At 40.5% G+C, this 21,355-nt stretch overlaps 1 protein-coding gene and 1 long non-coding RNA gene across 2 annotated transcripts in view; one reads left to right on the top strand and one right to left on the bottom strand.

Moving 5' to 3' along the window:
- The window catches only part of LOC136699477 (unconventional myosin-Ig-like), a 50,858-nt gene that overhangs the window by 4,970 nt on the left and 24,533 nt on the right, over positions 1–21,355 (bottom strand). The window contains exon 13 of the mRNA XM_066674219.1: positions 1,346–1,420. Within this exon, the coding sequence (XP_066530316.1) occupies positions 1,346–1,420 (75 nt within the window). The remainder of the gene's footprint in view (positions 1–1,345; positions 1,421–21,355) is intronic.
- LOC136699478 (uncharacterized) lies at positions 4,867–19,953 on the top strand. The gene is made up of 4 exons (XR_010803645.1): positions 4,867–6,209; positions 6,608–6,709; positions 9,935–10,036; positions 18,828–19,953. It is a non-coding gene; the product is annotated as an uncharacterized lncRNA (long non-coding RNA).

Below are 21,355 nucleotides of genomic sequence, written 5' to 3' on the forward strand. Positions count from 1 at the left end.
AATTGTACATCTACAACTAACTTTAAAGTGTTCTGTAAGGCTCTATAATGCTGATATGATCTACAAAGTCATTATGATAGACTATTGCAGGACCTGTTGAGGCGATATTGCTTATGTAGGTTATTTTAAAAAATGTTCTGTATGGCTTTGTAATCCACTCTGTTGTTCTGACAAACTGTAATACACTACAGGAACTGTAGGGGGCGACAGGCTTTGTAATACTTATGATGCACACAGTCATTTTGACAGATCTTAATCATTACAGGGACTGTAGGGTGTGATATTACTTAAATAATTTATATAGGTTTATATTACTTTATAGGTTTATATTACTTTATAAGGTTCATATGATCCACAAAGTTACTGTGACAGACTACAATATGCTAAAGGAGGTATAGGGGTGATATTGCTTCTATATCTTTATATATAAATATAATAATATAATAGACTGTAATACACTAAAGGGACTGTAGGGTGCAATTCTGCTTCTATAGATTTTAAAAATCATTCTGTAAGGCGTAATGTTCAAATGACCCACTCTTTTCCACCAATGAGGAACCAGAACGGTTCCTGTTCATGAACCCAATGTGGAATGGTTCTGCGTGTTCCCAGCTGGAACCAAAGAAAAATTGGTTCTTCAGCACGAACCGTGATGGCGTCAGTGGGCGTGTCGAGATAAAGAAGCTCAAGAAAGAGCTTAAGCCTCAAATAAAGTGTTTTGACGCATTGGAGCTGGATGCTGTCGTTAACAATGTATTATATAAATAAATAAACAAATGGAAATAAAACAGCGACACACTCAGTTTGTGTGTGTTTTCTGGGGCTGTATTTAGTGTGTCACGATGTGCATTTGCAGGAGGTACTTTTCTTCACTTATCACAAGCTCCTCAGGACATTTCCACACGTGTATCATATCTCACTCTGTTCTGACCTCGCTGTAAACAAAGAATAAACTCTGTCCGTTTATGTACGGTTCTGACGCTGAATTCAGCCGAGCAATCCCACAATGCCCCCCGCTGACGACGTATCCTCGGTTCCCATCTGAACTGATGTCCGAGTCCTGTTCGCTGAATCAGGATCAGAACTGGTTCCAAACCAGAGTTCATTTGGTGGAAAAGCACTAAGAGTCGTTCTGACAAAGGGTAATACAGTAAAAAAATGAAGTGGGGATATTGCTTCTGACGTTTCAATGACAGATCACTTCCACAGCCAGGAATTTGAATGACAGATTGTAAGGAGTCCCAGGGTTGATCCCCGAGTCACTCCCATGATACACTCACCATGAACGGTGGACAATTTGAGAAACAAGGACAAGGAGAAGAGGACAAAGCCCTTTCCACTCTACCTGTTATACATCAGGCGCTTGAAATCCTGGAAAAGCGGGTCCTTGTTCTTGTCAAGAAAGCCTTCCACTGAATACCTGAGGGGAGAGGAGGGGAGAGGGGGATTGATTGGTCTAGACACAAAAAGAACAGTTCATAGATCAGTGGTGTGAGTCATAGCCGGGGGGGTTAAGGGCCAAGGTCTGAGACGCAGGGCCCGAGGAGCGTGAGTCACTGAGAGCAGGGTCCGCTGAGTCACTCGCCAGGTCCAGGTAAAAATGCCACTTCCAGCCAATCCACACTAATACAGCGTTTCCCCAGAGATTACAGCTGTAAGGCTGCATTAATTAAGTGCTCCCAGCACTTCCGAGTGTTGGCGCACGCTAATCAAATTACACCCGCATCACAATTACGTAAGTGCACTTTGTCAATTCTGCACTGACGTGAAAACAAGCCTGAAACAACCAAAATATGCAATAATCGTTCAATAAAACAAGGATTCCTAAGTCCGGTGTGACTGTGGTGGTGATTATGTAAAGTGTTAAAGCTGTGTGTGGGGGGGGAGGGGGATTAACAAACAAAGATGTGCTCCAACACAACTGGAATACCGTTCCAACATTGGGTAAGTTCCCTCTTTGCAGAAACCCTCTACGGCTAGAAACATTTCTTTGAAATTCTGGTCTTTGTTGATATACTTGCATCTGGGCAAGGGTGTTTTAATCTGGGCTCCCAACCTCTTTGGAGGTCTCAGCATGTGATAGAGGGGTCACAAGTGTGGTCCTATATCGAATGTACCAACGCACGACCTTCCAGATTTGATGCCACACATGGTTAGTTTCCTCACTAAACTCCACACGTTTCTACAGCAGCGAGAGACAGCAGAGAGAACTAAACAGTGGGGGGCGCTGCTGCACCCGCTCTGTACCCCATTAACATAACAGGGTTTGTGTGTATCAATCTGTATCGGTTGCATTTTAGAGTCTGTTGAATCAACAGACATTTCCTAAATCGGGAGCTCGTGTCTGATTGGCTGTAGATGTTTCTAAGCAAACAAAACAAACAAATAAATAAATAAATGGGTTTGTACTGTTTTGCAGTCAGAGAAAACCCAGTTACACACATGAACACACACGTTCTTTCTCATCTTGCTAATTCATACACACACACACACACACACACACACACACACACACAGAAACACACGCACACGCACACACAGAAACACACACGTCTTGCTCATTCATACAAGCACACACACACACACACACACAGTCTTATTCATTCTCATGGTCATACACACATCACACCACCTACAGGAAAGGGATCTTTGCTCAGTCACACACACGTGAATGAGCACATGGTTCACAGTGTGTGTGTGTGTGTGTGTGTTTGTTTATATTACATGGTGGGGTCCGCAACCTGTTAGCACACTCACGGTGTGGGGACCAAAAACATGGTGGGGACCGGTTTGCTGGTCCCCACAATGTTTTCAGCCAAAATGGGTCAGCTGACTCAGGAGGCCATGCTGATATGGGTGGTGCAGTTTTTTTTTTGGCCCCCATGCTTCACACAAACCTGACAGCCGTGTGTCTCATCTGTGTGTAACTCTGCTCACCACGCCCCCGGTGGCACTCGGTGGTATTGCATGAACACACAGATCGTGGGGGTCCGTACACACTTCACTACTGCGTCTACGCAACACTGATAGTGACTCATATTAAATGAACTAGGGTCCTTTAAACACTGCATTAATGGCTCCTTCTCCAAGGTAAACACAAATAAAACACCGTACACAACTAGTTAGTCTTTTAAACATAGAAAATAATCTTAACAAGAAATGTACATGGACATACATTTAGTTACAAAATATTAATCCTGGTGTAGTATATTGTAAGTTAGTGAGGAGGCGAATTAAATTGTTTAAATTAAAACTTTTAGTTCAAACATCAGCGTTATAAAGTCTTTAATGGTGACACGTTCAACAGTAAAATACATATACGTGTAAATATAGTCCACTTTTTATGTATTAAAATAGCTCAGCCGAACATTTGGTTGAAGATAATGGCTCTGTGTAATGGAAGCGAATATAAAATGGCGGTTTGTAGTTTTCACCGTTCTACATTGAATGAAGGAAAAGCAACTCGGAACTACAAAGGAACTACACTTCCCATAATCCCTCTGTTCCATGAAGAGTCTGCGGGGTCGTGCACAGGACGAGCTGAAAGGTAATAAACAACGGCTTAAATATATGGCTTTACTCGGTAATGTAACGCTTATTTTAGTCGTATTTATGTGTGTATATAGAGAGAATGGGAGTTATTAAGCTATTTTAAATGTTTTAAAGGGCTATATTTCCGTGCGAGAGTAGTGCAGAGAGAAAGAGGCCCGTGAAATGTGACGTTAAAAGCTTTCGTGCTTTAGCTAACGCTATACTGGATATAGAGAGAATATTTGGCTGGTTTTGTAAAATTAAGTTTTTAGAGGACTCTGTTTCCATGAATGCATGTTGGAGACAGAGAGACAGTTAGAGAGTTTTATTAAAACTGTATTTTCAGTGCATTCACTTGAGAGAGAAAGACAGACGGGAAAGTTAAATTAAAGTGCCAATATGTGGGTTTTTGTAATTACTTTAAATCACGTAAAATTGCTTAAATATATGGCTTTACTCGGTAATGTGACGCTTATTTTAGTCTTATTTGTGTGTATATAGAGAGAATGGGAGTTATTAATCTGTTTCAAATGTTTTAAAGGGCTATATTTCCGTGTGAGAGTAGTGCAGAGAGAAAGAGGCCCGTGAAATGTGACGTTAACAATAACTTTCGTGCTTTAGCTAAAGTTATACTGGTTAAAGAGAGAATATTCGGCTGGTTTTGTAAAATGAAGTTTTTAAAGGACTCTGTTTCCATGAATGCATGTTGGAGACAGAGAGACAGTTACTTCAGCTGTTTACATTATAGAGGCCAGTTAGAGGCAAGTGTTTAAGGCGACGCTTCATTTGTAAATGTTTAATATTGAGAGTAAACGTGATATTTTATTAGAATCATATAATCAGAGTTTTATTAAAACTGTATTTTCAGTGCATTCACTTGAGAGAGAAAGACAGACGTGAAAGTTAAATTAAAGTGCCAATATGTGGGTTTTTGTAATTAGTTTAAATCACGTAAAATTGCTTTGAGATGTTAAAAATCTGCAAATCTAAAACAATGTGTTTGACAGTGTAGCCTATGGTTATATTTGCAACTCCTTCATTTGAAAATCAGTGAGCATTTGGTGTGTACTATAAGCCTGACTTGCTTGTAACATTTGGTTTGTTTGTATTTGTTTACTTTTAGGGAGAGAGAGATTTTGGAGAGGGGGACAGCAGAAGCCATTCCTGGGCAGGTGGAAAGAGGAAAAGGGAAAGATCTGGGAGGAGAAAAAGGAGAGTAATGCACTGACCCCTCGACTGATCTGCATCTAAGCTCAGAATACGAGAACTGTTTATTCACATTTAGATGTGTACTTACAGTAAGTGAGTGAATGAATTACTGTGTTCCTCCATAGCTCCAGACTAACCTTAACATGCTTTCTATTCTCCTCAGAAACATTCATCAGTTCCTCAAAGTACTCCTTCCACCCTTCAAATATCATCTCTTCATTAGTCTGCACAATACCTTCTACATTCATTATCATCCTAACATGCTGTACATCCTCACATCCTGTTCCTCTCTCATCTCGCCAGTCGATACATGTCTTTTATTCTAACCTCACTATCCATATTCTCATACAACTTTTCACGTGCATTTTCCCTAGCCTTTGTCACTCCTCCGTTTGCTTGATGCTGCATTTTTTTTGTATTTCTTTAGACATCTCTCTTGAGATTCCAATTCTATTTTGTCGACCACTTCCTTCTTAAGATTTCCTGCATGATCTCCTCATTCCAGCCTCCCAAGTCTCCTCCCTTCCTTCCTCTGTCCATACAACAAACACAGTACCTGTAGCCGATTCCCTCACTGCTTTTGCAGTCTCTGCCCATCTGTCCATCACCTCGTCCACCCCACCTAGCATCTGCCTCACCTCCTCCCTGAATCACACACCGTACTGTTCTTACTTTAACGTCCACCATCTGATCTGTGATTTAGCCCTCACCCACTCCCTTTTCTTCACCTCCAAATACATCCTACCTACCACCACCGTCTGATGATGCCTTGCTATACTTCACCCCTGCCACCACCTTACAGTCACTAAATTACTTCAGGTTGCTTCGCCTGCATAAAACATAGTCCACATGTGTAGACCTTCCTCCACTCTTAAATGTCACCCTATGCTCTTCATTCTTCTGAAAATAAGTATTTACTACTGCCATTTGCATTTTTTGGGGCAAATTCTACCACCATATCATCTACCTCTCTCCTTTTACCAGTCATATTGCTAACGTTCAGTGTTTCCACTCTCACCTCCACCTTCCTCACCCTCTTCTTTATTTTGTCTCTCAACTCTTGTTCCCTCTCTCCTTCTCCTCCTGTGACCAACATTATCCCAATTTCCACTGGTACACTGGCAGGAAACAATCCCAATGGTGGACGTTGTTAACCCGGGCCTTCTCTGATCCGATATGGAACTCTTGTTAGTGATCTGCATTGTTAATTTGACATAGTTTATACAAAAGATAATCTTTCTGACACAACCCTCCCTATGTATACACGCTTGGGACCAGCATTACAATGCAATGTATTTCAGTGGCTAGGTTATGATTTGTCTGCCTACATTTACGCATATTGTGAGTTCCAGGAGGACAGTACAATTGAGACGGAGGAGAGTGAAAGCACTTGATGAAGCAGCACAGAATGTCATCAGTGCCACTATCAACACCAATGTATTGGAAGGTATCTCTAAACTCATATAAAGGTAAATCTAGTATAATCTTTTCTACAAGATTAAATTGTGCATTATGTATTTTTTTTTTTTTTGCCTGTATAGTTCACTTAATGTTTTAAATTAGCAGCCTTTAAGCAGTTGTAGAGTAGTTATTTGTAATATAAGGAGTACTGGTAATATTCAGCTTTTTATTTTTATTTTCTGCTAAATGCTAATGTGTTTTTAAAACTTTTCAATTTTTGAACTGAAGCTAGGTTATGCATAATATGTAGATTAAAGTAAAAGATTGTGTATTCATTAAATTACACTGATAGTCTCATTTCTGGTTACCAAATGTTTAATATTAAATTGTTTAATATTAAATTGTAATGTTAAATTGATATTTCATTAACTGTAGGCTGTTTTACTGTTGTTTGAAATCTCTGTAGAAGGCATGAGAGGACACCGCTGACATGATGGACATGGTAGAACAAACCCACTGAGCTTCCGGTCCTGTGCTCAGCGCTGGAGCTCCGTCCTCTGACTTGGAGGTATTTAAAAAGGTTTCATATACATATAGTCACTGAAATAGGTTTTAGTGAGGTAGGTCACTGTGGTCAGTTGAAGTTAATTTCTCTGGTACAAAATTGTGATAGTTCATTGCTTTTGGGTGAGGCCTTAGGGATGGTACTGGTTACACATACTCTCAGGTCGTACGTTGTGGGGACCCTCTCAGGACGGAACTATTGAAAAGGTTTTGGTCAAATGTGCACACACACACTGTCAGGTCTAGCATAGTGGGGTCCCCGTTTAGGGAGAAACACCTACTAAAGCAGTACACGCACAGGTCAATATACAGACAGTTTATCTGAACTACAGTGTACATTACCCCATGACTGATGTCACTGAGTGTCTAGTTTGAATTTGTTATTATTTTCTTTTCTGACACAGCTCTTTAAGCTTATATTAGTGACACACACTGTCAGGTCTAGCATAGTGGGGTCCCCGTTTAGGGAGACACACCTACTAAAGCAGTACACTCACAGGTCAATATACAGACAGTTTATCTGAACTACAGTGTACATTACCCCATGACTGATGTCACTGAGGGTCTAGTTTGAATTTGTTATTATTTTCTTTTCTGACACACCTCTTTAAACTTATATTAGTGACACACACTGTCAGGTCTAGCATAGAGGGGTCCCCTTCTAGGGAGACACTCCTACTATAGCAGTACACTCACAGGTCAATATACAGACAGCGTTTCTGAACTACACTGTACATTAGCTCATGACTGATGTCACTGAGAGTTTAGTTTGAATTTGTTATTATTTTCTTTTCTGACACAGCGCTTTAAGCTTATATTAGTGACACACACTGTCAGGTCTAGCTTAGTGGGGTCCCCGTTTAGGGAGACACACCTACTAAAGCAGTACACTCACAGGTCAATATACAGACAGTTTATCTGAACTACAGTGTACATTACCTCATGACTGATGTCACTGAGGGTCTAGTTTGAATTTGTTATTATTTTCTTTTCTGACACAGCTCTTTAAGCTTATATTAATGACACACACTGTCAGGTCTGGCATAGAGGGGTCCCTTTCTAGGGAGAAACTCCTACTATAGCAGTACACTCACATCTCAGTATACAGACAGCTTTTCTGAACTACAGTGTACGTTACCTCATGACTGATGTCACTGAGGGTCTAGTTTGAATTTGTTATTATTTTCTTTTCTGACACAGCTCTTTCAGGTTATATTAGTGACACACACTGTCAGGTCTAGCATAGAGGGGTCCCCTTCTAGGGAGACACTCCTACTATAGCAGTACACTCACAGGTCAATATACAGGCAGCGTTTCTGAACTACACTGTACATTAGCTCATGACTGATGTCACTGAGAGTTTAGTTTGAATTTGTTATTATTTTCTTTTCTGACACAGCGCTTTAAGCTTACATTAGTTACACACACTGTCAGGTCTTGCATAGTGGGGTCCCCGTTTAGGGAGACACACCTACTAAAGCAGTACACTCACAGGTCAATATACAGACAGTTTATCTGAACTACAGTGTACATTACCCCATGACTGATGTCACTGAGGGTTTAGTTTGAATTTGTTATTATTTTCTTTTCTGACACAGCTCTTTAAGCTTATATTAGTGACACACACTGTCAGGTCTAGCCTAGTGGGGTCCCCGTTTAGGGAGACACACCTACTAAAGCAGTACACTCACAGGTCAAAATACAGACAGTTTATCTGAACTACAGTGTACATTACCTCATGACTGATGTCACTGAGGGTCTAGTTTGAATTTGTTATTATTTTCTTTTCTGACACAGCTCTTTAAGCTTATATTAATGACACACACTGTCAGGTCTGGCATAGAGGGGTCCCTTTCTAGGGAGACACTCCTACTATAGCAGTACACTCACATCTCAATATACAGACAGCTTTTCCGAACTACAGTGTACGTTACCTCATGACTGATGTCACTGAGGGTTTAGTTTGAATTTGTTATTATTTTCTTTTCTGACACAGCTCTTTCAGGTTATATTAGTGACACACACTGTCAGGTCTAGCATAGAGGGGTCCCCTTCTAGGGAGACACTCCTACTATAGCAGTACACTCACAGGTCAATATACAGGCAGCGTTTCTGAACTACAGTGTACGTTACCTTATGACTGATGTCACTGAGAGTTTAGTTTGAATTTGTTATTATTTTCTTTTCTGACACAGCGCTTTAAGCTTACATTAGTTACACACACTGTCAGGTCTTGCATAGTGGGGTCCCCGTTTAGGGAGACACACCTACTAAAGCAGTACACTCACAGGTCAATATACAGACAGTTTATCTGAACTACAGTGTACATTACCCCATGACTGATGTCACTGAGGGTTTAGTTTGAATTTGTTATTATTTTCTTTTCTGACACAGCTCTTTAAGCTTATATTAGTGACACACACTGTCAGGTCTAGCCTAGTGGGGTCCCCGTTTAGGGAGACACACCTACTAAAGCAGTACACTCACAGGTCAAAATACAGACAGTTTATCTGAACTACAGTGTACATTACCTCATGACTGATGTCACTGAGGGTCTAGTTTGAATTTGTTATTATTTTCTTTTCTGACACAGCTCTTTAAGCTTATATTAATGACACACACTGTCAGGTCTGGCATAGAGGGGTCCCTTTCTAGGGAGACACTCCTACTATAGCAGTACACTCACATCTCAATATACAGACAGCTTTTCCGAACTACAGTGTACGTTACCTCATGACTGATGTCACTGAGGGTTTAGTTTGAATTTGTTATTATTTTCTTTTCTGACACAGCTCTTTCAGGTTATATTAGTGACACACACTGTCAGGTCTAGCATAGAGGGGTCCCCTTCTAGGGAGACACTCCTACTATAGCAGTACACTCACAGGTCAATATACAGGCAGCGTTTCTGAACTACAGTGTACGTTACCTTATGACTGATGTCACTGAGGGTCTAGTTTAAATTGGTTATTTACTTTTCTGATTCAGCTCTTTCAGGTTGTATTGGCGGTTGTATTGGTGGTATAATCTGAAATTGTTACTTGTGTCAGGACAAATGTGTCTTACGTTTTTTAATACCATGGTGTATCCATGTCAAGTCAATTTGACTCAGCAATTGTTTAACTGATGAGAGATTAAACATGTTGTAAAATGTATTGCACTTTAAATACTAATGTATTTGTGTGTGGTGTTCACCGAAATGTTTTACTGTTGTTTGAAATCTCTGTAGAAGGCATGAGAGGACACCGCTGACACGATGGACATGGTAGAACAAACCCACTGAGCTTCCGGTCCTGTGCTCAGCGCTGGAGCTCCGTCCTCTGACTTGGAGGTATTTAAAAAGGTTTCATGTCCATATAGTCACTGAAATAGGTTTTAGTGAGGTAGGTCACTGTGGTCATTTGAAGTTAATTTCTCTGGTACAAAATTGTGATAGTTCATTGCTTTTGGGTGAGGCCTTAGGGATGGTACTGGTTACACACACTCTCAGGCCTTACGTTGTGGGGACCCTCTCAGGACGGAACTATTGAAAAGGTTTTGGTCAAATGTGCACACACACACTGTCAGGTCTAGCATAGTGGGGTCCCCGTTTAGGGAGACACACCTACTAAAGCAGTACACTCACAGGTCAATATACAGACAGTTTATCTGAACTACAGTGTACGTTACCTCATGACTGATGTCACTGAGTGTCTAGTTTGAATTTGTTATAATTTTCTTTTCTGACACAGCTCTTTAAGCTTATATTAGTGACACACACGGTCAGGTCTAGCATAGAGGGGTCCCATTCTAGGGAGACACTCCTACTATAGCAGTACACTCACAGGTCAATATACAGACAGCGTTTCTGAACTACAGTGTACATTACCTCATGATTGATGTCACTGAGGGTCTAGTTTGAATTTGTTATTATTTTCTTTTCTGACACAGCGCTTTAAGCTTATATTAGTGACACAAACTGTCAGTTCTAGCATAGTGGGGTCCCCGTTTAGGTAGAAACACCTACTAAAGCAGTACACTCACAGGTCAATATACAGACAGTTTATCTGAACTACAGTGTACATTACCCCATGACTGATGTCACTGAGGTTCTAGTTTGAATTTGTTATTATTTTCTTTTCTGATAAAGCTCTTTAAGATTATATTAGTGACACACACTGTCAGGTCTAGCATAGTGGGGTCCCCTTCTAGGGAGACACTCTTACTAAAGCAGTACACTCACAGGTCAATATACAGACAGTTTATCTGAACTACAGTGTACATTACCTCATGACTGATGTCACTGAGGTTCTAATTTGAATTTGTTATTATTTTCTTTTCTGACACAGCGCTTTAAGGTTGTATTGGTGACACACACTGTCAGGTCTAGCGTCGTAGGGATCACTTCTAGGAAGACACTCCTACTACAGCAGTACACTCACAGGTCAATATACAGACAGCTTTTCTGAACTACAGTGTATGTTACCTCATGACTGGTGTCACTGAGGGTCTAGTTTAAATTTGTTATTATTTTCTTTTCTGATACAGCTCTTTAAGGTTTTATTGGTGACACACACTGTCAGGTCTAGCGTCGTTGGGACCACTTCTAGGGAGACACTCCTACTATAGCAGTACACTCACAGGTCAATATATAGACAGCATTTCTGAACTACACTGTACATTACCTTATGACTGATGTCACTGAGGGTCTAGTTTGAATTTGTTATTATTTTCTTTTCTGACACAGCGCTTTAAGGTTGTATTGGTGACACACACTGTCAGGTCTAGCGTCGTAGGGACCACTTCTAGGAAGACACTCCTACTACAGCAGTACACTCACAGGTCAATATACAGACAGCTTTTCTGAACTACAGTGTATGTTACCTCATGACTGGTGTCACTGAGGGTCTAGTTTGAATTTGTTATTATTTTCTTTTCTGATACAGCTCTTTAAGGTATTATTGGTGACACACACTGTCAGGTCTAGCGTCGTAGGGACCACTTCTAGGGAGACACTCCTACTATAGCAGTACACTCACAGGTCAATATACAGACAGCTTTTCTGAACTACAGTGTATGTTACCTCATGACTGGTGTCACTGAGGGTCTAGTTTGAATTTGTTATTATTTTCTTTTCTGACACAGCTCTTTCAGTTTGTATTGGTGACACACACTGTCAGGTCTAGCATCGTAGGGACCACTTCTAGGGAGACACTCCTACTATAGCAGTACACTCACAGGTCAGTATACAGACAACATTTTCTGAACTACAGTTTACGTTACAGTGTATTTCTCTAAGTAATATGCATTTTCCCCAAGTATTTTTTTTCTTTTCCACAACTGCTGACTAGATTTTCAGCTGGTTCTGATAACTCCTCCACAGCTGCCCATAGTTTTCGGCACCTGATATCGAAGTTCACATGCATGGATTCAGCAAACTTGGCTACAAATCCCATAACACCTATCTCTACTGGTCTTGCATGTGCCTGCCACCCACGTTCTGTACAGTTCCCAAACTTTGTTCGATATTTGGACACTGAAAGCCGTGTTTGGTATTGAACCAACACAGGACACCATTTATTATATTGTTTTGAGGTTAGACTGTAAAAACTTATAGTTTGAAACAGATAGAAGCTCTGCAGGTCTCCCTTAGCCAGAGGGAGGGGCAGGTACTCCACAGAACATGCTTCTCATTGGTCCTCACTTGTATTAACTGTCCATGATTTATTTATATAAATTGTAATTAGTGAAGTATTTAAAATAGTAAAGCTATAAATGTGTCCCTAAATTTGGTTTCAGAAAGTTGGCAGCCTACAATTTCATAAATCACACTGCTTATTATTATAGAAAGAATAATTGTGCCCACACACTTTTACACAGGCCCACCCAAAGATCAATTTGTGGCTATGCCACTGATGTAGTTAACGTTTAGTCATAGTTCCTAGTTTGAATAAATGTAATAATATAAACTGGACTTGCTGCCACATCAGGCCATTGGTCTCGTTACACATACAATGCTGGGGTTTGCATTCTTGCAATTTGCTGCTGATACAATTTAAATACAAAAATTCAGGTATCTCGTTTCCACCTGCCACTATCACTTCTCTCATTGAAGTGTTTGTAAAATAAAATAACTGTAGTTAGTAAGGCCTACCGATTTACATAGACTTAATATATTAACCGAAATAATAAATCTTGTAAAGTACTGTATGAAAAAATATGAGAATGACACCCTGCCTTTACGATGTTTGTTGGATGTGGCCCTTGAGTAAAAGTAATTGGGGACCCCTACTCTTTTGTATCTCTGATAGTGCATTTCCACCAAAAAGGAACCAGAACGGTTCCAGTTCGCAAGGTGAATTTGGAACCGTTTGGTATGTTTCCATCTACACAAACTGGTTCGCGACCTAGAAAAGTTTGTTCCCAGCTGAGTTTCAAATGCAGCGTTATTGCACTGCGGAGCTTGACAGGGTCATTTACAACGTTTCAAATAAATAAATAAAAAGAAATAAAACAGGAACACGCCCTGTTTTCTTGTTTCTGGTGCTGTTTGTGTGCGATTCCATTTGTGTTGGTCAGAGCCGCAGCTCTCGGTTACGTTTCTCTGCTGTTCACAAGCTCAGCAGGACGGCTCTGAACTCGGCAACATTTACACAGTATTATATCTCACTCGGGTCTGACTTCATGGTAAACAAAGAATAAACAATGACTCTAACAATGAGTCTAACAGTCTTTGGTGCTGGCGCTGTATTCAGGCACAGCGACTCCCCCGCTAATGACGTATACCTGTTTCCCCTTTAAACGTGTAGAAACGCAGCAGTTCATTGGAAAGAACCAAGGTTCCAAGAATCAGGAATGGAACCGGTTTAGGAGCCAGAGTTCTTTTGGTGAAATAGCGCTGTGATTGACAGCAACAAATCAATGTTCTGATCAGTTAAATAAACCTCACTATATGATTGGTACAGCTAAAGCTTTCCTATTGGTACATCAGTTGGCCAATCAGGGTCAAAAATTCACAACTGTGAAAAGAGATTTACACAAGCAGCAGAGAAGGTGAATGTGTGCATTTTTTGTCACATTTGGAACATAAAGGTTTGCTCTGGTGCATTTTAAAACAATACTCACAAATGTAATGGACTTTGTAACTGCTTTTGAGCAACTACATACACGAAATTTTAACTGTGCTTGAGCAACTACATACACGTAAAACTAAAATCCACAAATGTATTGGAATGCACAAATTTAAAACAACAACTACAATAATAAATTAAATTCACAAATGTGCAAAAAAGATTTGCATTTGTAAATGAAATGTGTGAATCAGTAACTTCTCAAACGGTTTAAAATGTGCAAGAGCAAACCTTTTTAAAGTTCCAAATGTGACAGTGGGAATTTTTGAATGAGATGGAAAAATCCACACATTCTCCTTCTCTGTTGCGTGTGCGAATCTCTTTTTGCAGATGCGGATTTAAGACCCTGTTTTGACGGCCAATTGATGGACCAATAGGAAATCTTTAGCTGGACCAAGCAGATTGTGAGGTTTGTTTAACCAATTGGAACATTGATTTGTTGCTGTCAACCATAGCGCTTTTCCACAAAATGAACTCAGGTCCGTGAACCGCCGCGTTTCTACGGACAGCAGAGAAACGTAAACAAGAGCCGCGGCTTTGATCAACGCACATGCAATTGCGCCTAACTTCACCAGAAACGCATAAAAATGGGGCATGTTCCTGTTTTTTCCTATTATTTATTTATATGAAACGTTGTGAATGACCCTGTCAAGCTCCACTGGGCGATAACGCTGTATTTGAAGCTCTGGGCTCTTGGTTACGTTTCTCCGCTGTTCACAAGTTCAGCAGGATGCCTCTGAACTCAGCCATAGTGTCTCCGTTCATGACGTATTCCTGGTTCCCCTCAAAATGTGTAGAAATGCGCTGGTTCACTGGAAAGAACCAATGTTCCTAGAATCAGGAACAGAACTGGTTCAAGAACCAGAGTTCTTTTGGTGGAAAAGCGCTATGGTTGACAGCAACAAATCCGATTGGTTAAACAAACCTTGCGATCTGATTGGTCCAGCTAAAGCTTTCCTATTGGTCCATCAATTGGCCGTCAAAACAGGGTCTTTAATTCGCAACTGCAAAAAGAGATTCGCACACACAGCAGAGAAGGCGAATGTGTGTTTTTTTCCATCTCATTCAAAAACTCCCACTGTCACATTTGGAACCTTTAAAAAAGGTTTGCTCTTGCACATTTTAAGTATTTTACTGATTCACACATTCACAACATTTCATTTACAAATGCAAATCTTTTTTACACATCTGTGAATTTAAGTTATTGTAGTTGTTGTTTTAAATTTGACGTATACATTTGTGGATTTTAACGTGTATGTAGTTGCTCAAACACAGTTACAAAGTCTGTTACATTTGTGAGTATTGTTTTACAAACTCAAAATTTTTTTACCCTTTTTTGACTCCGTATTTGACTCCAGAACATTAGTGCAGAGAGTACAATGCAGTAATTACAGAGATCTTAAAATACATACAGAACAGGACCAGTAGACACAACACAGACAACAGTGTAGTTCTTCTTCTCATCAGCCTATGCCTCAAATTCTCATTGATGGGAGCTTGTCTCTTCGCTCACTGTCAGTCACAAGTCTACTTGTTATTACTGGATATTTATTGGCTGTTTGCATGGCATCAGCGATTTCTGGGCAAGCTCTTGTATCACATCTTTCAGCGGTTCACACGTAGCAATCGAGATAGTGTTGATTTGCCTCTGACCTAAGGGTTGTTCCCGTGATCCCCTAAAACAGTCTTTGACAAGAAAATCGGGGCTACAATCGTGCAGTGTGATCATATATCAGGAATCCATCAAGAAACATGTAATTGAATGATATTTATGAACGTACTTGTTTTATGAATGAGATGGATTCACTCAAGTATAAAGAAATGGGAAAAAGGTACTCTACTAAGTATTAATTACACTCAATCAAATTTTATTTATATAGCGCTTTTCACAACAAAAAGGCGTCACAAAGCAGCTTTACAGAGATCCGGGTCCAAGCCTCCTATGAGCAAGCCAGGGGCAACAGTTGCAAGGAAAAACTCCCTCAGCACACGAGGAAGAAACCTTGGAAGGAACCAAGACTCATACGGGGAACCCATCCTCCTCGGGTCGACACCGGAGACACAACAGAGAACAGAAGTAAAAGTGAAATGACCGATGAAGGGGTTATAGTAATATAAATGTAGTATATTGGTGATGATGGAGAAGCAGAAATGAAAATGGTGAGGATGATGATATTAGTGATGTATGAGTCTGATGAAGGAGGAGGTGATCAGGGATTCAGTGTGAGTTAAAATTAGGTGCAGAGTTAATCTGAAATAAAACAGCATGGCCAAGCATGATAGTGTAGATGAGACAAGGACAGGATCTTGTACAGGACACAGGGGCTGGATCAGGGCAACACTTGGAGAGCAGCAGGACATCTCAAAGCATGAGAGAGAGACAGGAGAAAGAAAGCCAGACAAAGGGAACAAATAAAAACACAGAGGTTAGTAGGGTCATGGTAAAGAACGGGGAAATTTGTCCTGCGAAAAAAGCTTCCACTGGTCAGGCAAGAGAACCCAGCGACAGACAGCGTGTTGGCGGTTACTACACAGCTAACTAAGAATGCTGTAGCTATGGTGATATGACAGGGTTAACACAGAACAGTGATAATATGAAAACCAGCCCGGACACCAATATAGAAGGAGTAACCTGAAGGTGAGTGATTAACCAAAAGCTTGTTTAAAAAGGTAGGTTTTTAATCTAGATTTAAAGATTGAGAGTGTGTCTGAGCCCCGAACAGTAACCGGAAGGCTATTCCAGAGTTGAGGAGCTTTGTGAGAAAAGGCTCTTCCTCCTGCTGTGTTTTTCTTAATGCGAGGAACAAAGAGTAGATGGGCATCCTGTGAACGAAGTGTACGTGACGGGCGATAAGGTATGAGAAGTTCAGTAAGATACTGCGGGCCTAAACCATTTAGAGATTTATAAGCTAAGAGGAGTATTTTATAGTCAATGCGAAATTTTACAGGTAGCCAGTGTAGGGACGAGAGAACTGGGGTGATATGTTCGAATTTTCTAGCTCTAGTGAGCACCCTGGCTGCTGCATTTTGAACTAACTGAAGCTTGTGTAACGCTTTGCACGAGCTCCCTGCCAGGAGCGCATTGCAGTAGTCTAGACGTGAAGTTATAAAAGCATGCACTAGTTTCTCTGCATCTTTTAATGATAAAATATGCCGAATTTTGGCAATATTGCGTAGGTGGAAGAAGGCGGTTTTGACTGTATTGGATATGTGGGTATCAAATGTGAGAGTTGAATCAAAGGCTACCCCTAAGTTTTTAATGATGGCATTGTGTTTTACTGTTGAATTATCAATAGCAGCATTTCTGAGTGAATGTATCTGAGTATCTTTACCTAGTAACAAGACCTCAGTTTTATCAGAATTTAACATGAGAAAGTTTTGCATCATCCAGTCTTTAATTTCAGTTAGACATTCTGTTATTTTACGTAGACAAGCAACATCATTGGGTTTGGCTGATATATACAGTTGTGTGTCATCAGCATAACAGCTGATGTTCCACCCAGTGGAATTGAATCCCATGCTTACGGATTAGTCGACCCAGTGGCAGCATGTAGAGTGTGAACAATACAGGGCCGAGCACTGATCCTTGTGGAACACCATATTTAACTAAAGTATGATTAGAGGATTTATTATTCAGATAAACAAATTGGTAACGATCGGATAAATAAGATCTGAACCAAGAGAGGGCAGATCCTTTTATTCCTACCAGATTTTCCAGCCTATCAAGAAGCATCACATGATCTATGGTATCAAATGCTGCACTAAGGTCAAGCAGCACCAGAATAGATATATAGCCCTTATCATGTGAAAGGAGTAAGTCATTAGTTACTCTTGTTAGAGCCGTTTCTGTGCTGTGATTTGGTCTAAATCCAGACTGAAAAATGTCATGAATGTCATTGTTTTGTAGATAAGAGCACAACTGCTGTGACACGACCTTTTCTAGAATCTTAGCAATAAAAGGGAGGTTTGAAATTGGCCTGTAGTTTGCGAGTACGAGAGGGTCAAGATTGGGTTTTTTAATAATTGGTTTGATTACCGCTAGTTTCAGAGGTTTTGGTACATATCCAATGTTGAGGGATGAGTTTATTATTGTGAGCAATGGTCTAATGACTTTAGGTAAAATTTGTTTAAATAATTGTGTTGGTACAGGATCCAGTAAGCATGTAGTTGATTTAGATGAGCTAATTAAACTAAGCAAGTCATTTTCATCGACAGAATTCAAGTAGTCTAAGTGCACCTCAGAGCTGGCGGGTGGTTCATCTACGAGAGCCGATGTGACTTTGGACTGATTTTGGATTTTGAGGCGAATGCAATCAATTTTATCATTAAAAAACATCATAAAGTCATTGCTACAGAAATCAGAGGGAACAATGGGGTTGATTTCCTTTTTGTTTCCAATTAGATTTGATACAGTGCTAAAAAGGAATCTAGGGTTGTCTTTGTTGTTTTCTATAAGGGAAGAGATGTACTGTGATTTGGCTTTAGATAAGGCATGTTTATAGTCGGTGAGGCGGTGCTGCCATGCAATTCGGAAACATTCTAGTTTTGTGTGTCTCCATTTACGTTCATGGTTACGGGCAGCCAGTTTTAATGCACGCGTGCTGTCACTGTACCATGGAGCAAGCCTTTTCTCTCTAAATTCTTTTCTCTCTAAATTACACCTGTCACAAAGGGTTTTAAAAGGTGTTTAATAATTCTGAGGCAGTAGTTATTTTGGGCATTTTTTGTTGGATTGGGAGAAAACAATATTATCTATTTAAATTGTTATTTTAATCACTTTTTGCAAATAAAAAAAAGCTAATAATCCTAATTTGGGGCTTGATACCATTTTGAGTGCCAATGTAGGTCTGTTTTCTCTTTTGCATGTTGTAAGAAAAACAGCCTTATTAAATCATGCAATTTGTGCCAAAAAAGATGTTGGTAAAGGAGAAATTTTTATTAAAATTTAGGCATAGGAAAATTTCCTTTGAGATATATATATATATATTTTTTTTTTTTTTTTTTGTCACCTAGGTCCAGTGAATTCCATGGAGTGGAGAAGCTCATGTTGATGGAAAGATCCTGGAAAGCTGTTTGTTCACTGTATACATCTGAACAGTGGGCTCTTAAACCTGTCTCTGCAATGTTGTGATGTGATTTATATTGTTTTAAAGTTTCTGTTTTCAGACTTGATCAAAGCTCTCTCGGACCAGGCAGTTTTGATAGGAACACCTTGTGTCTATACTCACTGTTCATTTCATCAGCTCCATTTACAATGTAGGAGCATTTTGTAGTTCAGCATTTACAGAATAGTGTCCATTTCTTGTGCTGCATGCTTTGTTTACCAGATTTCACCCTGTTCTTCAATGGGCAGTACCCCTAGAGGACCCCCACCTAGGGGGATTTGTTTTGATTCCAGATACATTTCTTGGGGTGAGGTTGTGGCAGTGAAAAGCCAACCAGGGACCAAACAGTCCAGTAGTGTAGGTCCCATGCATTGCACAAGCACAATTAATGTGTTGCTCTGGTATGAGTGGATCAGACATGGCAGTGCTCCTACATGGTAAGAGTAACTAATATAATGGACAGCGAGTGTAAGTACAGTGTTCGTAATGGAGTTCTTGGTTAATATCATAGATGGACTGTCTCATGTCAATTATTCTGAGTTTATATTGTGTGTGTTCATATTGATTTTTAATTTTCTTTAGCCTAGCTAAGCTGATCAGTTATTCAAGGTATTATTTATTTATATTGTGTTTTATTCTCTCAGTTTTTGGCTAACTTCATTGCTTCTACAGTATGTACACATCTGTGCCTATCTTTTTCAGAGTTTAATAAAAGAACAAATTAGTTCAAATAACGTTAAAGGTTAATAAATTAATCTTTAAACGAATGCATCGGCCTGGATTAGTTGTTTTTCTGCATTAATTATAGATTACACATTGTTCTCTCTCAAAATGAAATTGGTCCCCACAAAGAATGAGAACAGGTGATTTGTGTAATATTTGGTCCCCAAATATACTCCAAACCTGAAATGTCCCCACAAGTCACGAGGACGTCTGGTCAGAATCAATTTTGGTGAGATATTTGTAATTTGAAGTGATATTAAGATTCACAAGTGCATTTTGACAAAGCATGATTTTTTTCAAGTCTGTAGCACCTTGGGAAAGGGTGGACCCCACAATGTGAGTATTCCTCCAGGTGACCCCCACAACGCACAGAAACAAGTATGTGTGTGTGTGTGTGTGTGTGTGTGTGTTCAGGATCAGGACACACACCCACAACTCCACCTCCCCAACTGGAGTTAAAGAAAGTGTCAGGGTCCCAATAATAAGGCACTGAAGTGAAATAATGAATTTAATCAGACCCCTGTGCAGTTGGGCTCAAATCTGACTCATACCAAAGCTCCCTCCATGTGACGTAGTTTGACCAGTCAGGCGGAGATGGATGTGTTTTTGTCCATCATTCAGGGGCGGAGCTTCTTGCCGTACCCCACTTAGTGTATTCAGGCCTGCATTGTTACTATGACAACCAGCAGGGCTCTGCTAGATAACAGAGCAACAGTCTGATCTCACAGATCGGATCTGGTCACTTGTAACCTCCAAACAACAGCCTGCAACTACAGCCACGGGGTCACAGCCTCAGAGCAGGGGGCTTAAGTCTGGAACTATGGAGGCTTTGAAGGGTTAGTGACTGGGGAAACAGGGAGTGTTCTGCAAACATCATGTCTACTTGACAAGGAAGAGACAGAATCAGAGACAGAGAGAGAGAAACAGAGAGGGGGGGGGTCCTAAATTTACCCTCCTCTTAGCCATCCCCTTAATACCCCCCCCCCTTCAATTTGACCTAATTCATAAGTTCTCTTCTCTCTCTCTCTCTCTCTCTCTCTCTCTCTCTCTCTCATACACACACACACAAAAGTGAGCCTGAGGGACAGCAGTGTGCGTTTGTGTGTGTGTGGGAGACAGCTAGGTTCCGACAGCTCTGCTCCTTCAGGGACCTTACTGTGTCTCAGAGAGAGAGCGAGAGAGAGACAGTGAGAGAGAGAGAGAGAGAGAGAGAAGAAAGAAAGAAAGAAATAGAACAGAGAGAAAGAGTTGTCCCCTCGGCTCAGTTCTTTGTTGTTGTTGTTGAGTCTGTGTGAGATCTGTGTCTGCGCAGACTCTGATTACAAACAGATCCTAAACTCACAGCACAGTGTCTCTGTGCGCAATTCATTCACTTACACTGTCTTCACAAGTGTCCACCTCCACAGCCCCACACTGCCCTCACCTCCACGGCCTTGCTCGCACACAGCAGTTATTAAACTCTACACACATAAACCCAAAGTGAATCACATGCACAGGGCGCAGACCGAGTGCAGACAGAGCCCAGATCTGCACACAAAAGAGCAGACACAGATCAGACACAAGAGAGACGACTGGGGACTTTACAAAGGCACTTCCAGCGTTTGCTAGCAACATTAGCCTCATCGCTATAGCGCTAAAAAAAATCTCTGTTGAATATTTGGCTTTGAATGTGGTTGGTTTCTGCAAAGTGCAGCACACGTGTTTTTATACCTG

The sequence above is a fragment of the Hoplias malabaricus genome, chromosome 6 (assembly GCF_029633855.1).
Source record: "Hoplias malabaricus isolate fHopMal1 chromosome 6, fHopMal1.hap1, whole genome shotgun sequence".
Classification (NCBI taxonomy): Eukaryota; Metazoa; Chordata; class Actinopteri; order Characiformes; family Erythrinidae; genus Hoplias; species Hoplias malabaricus.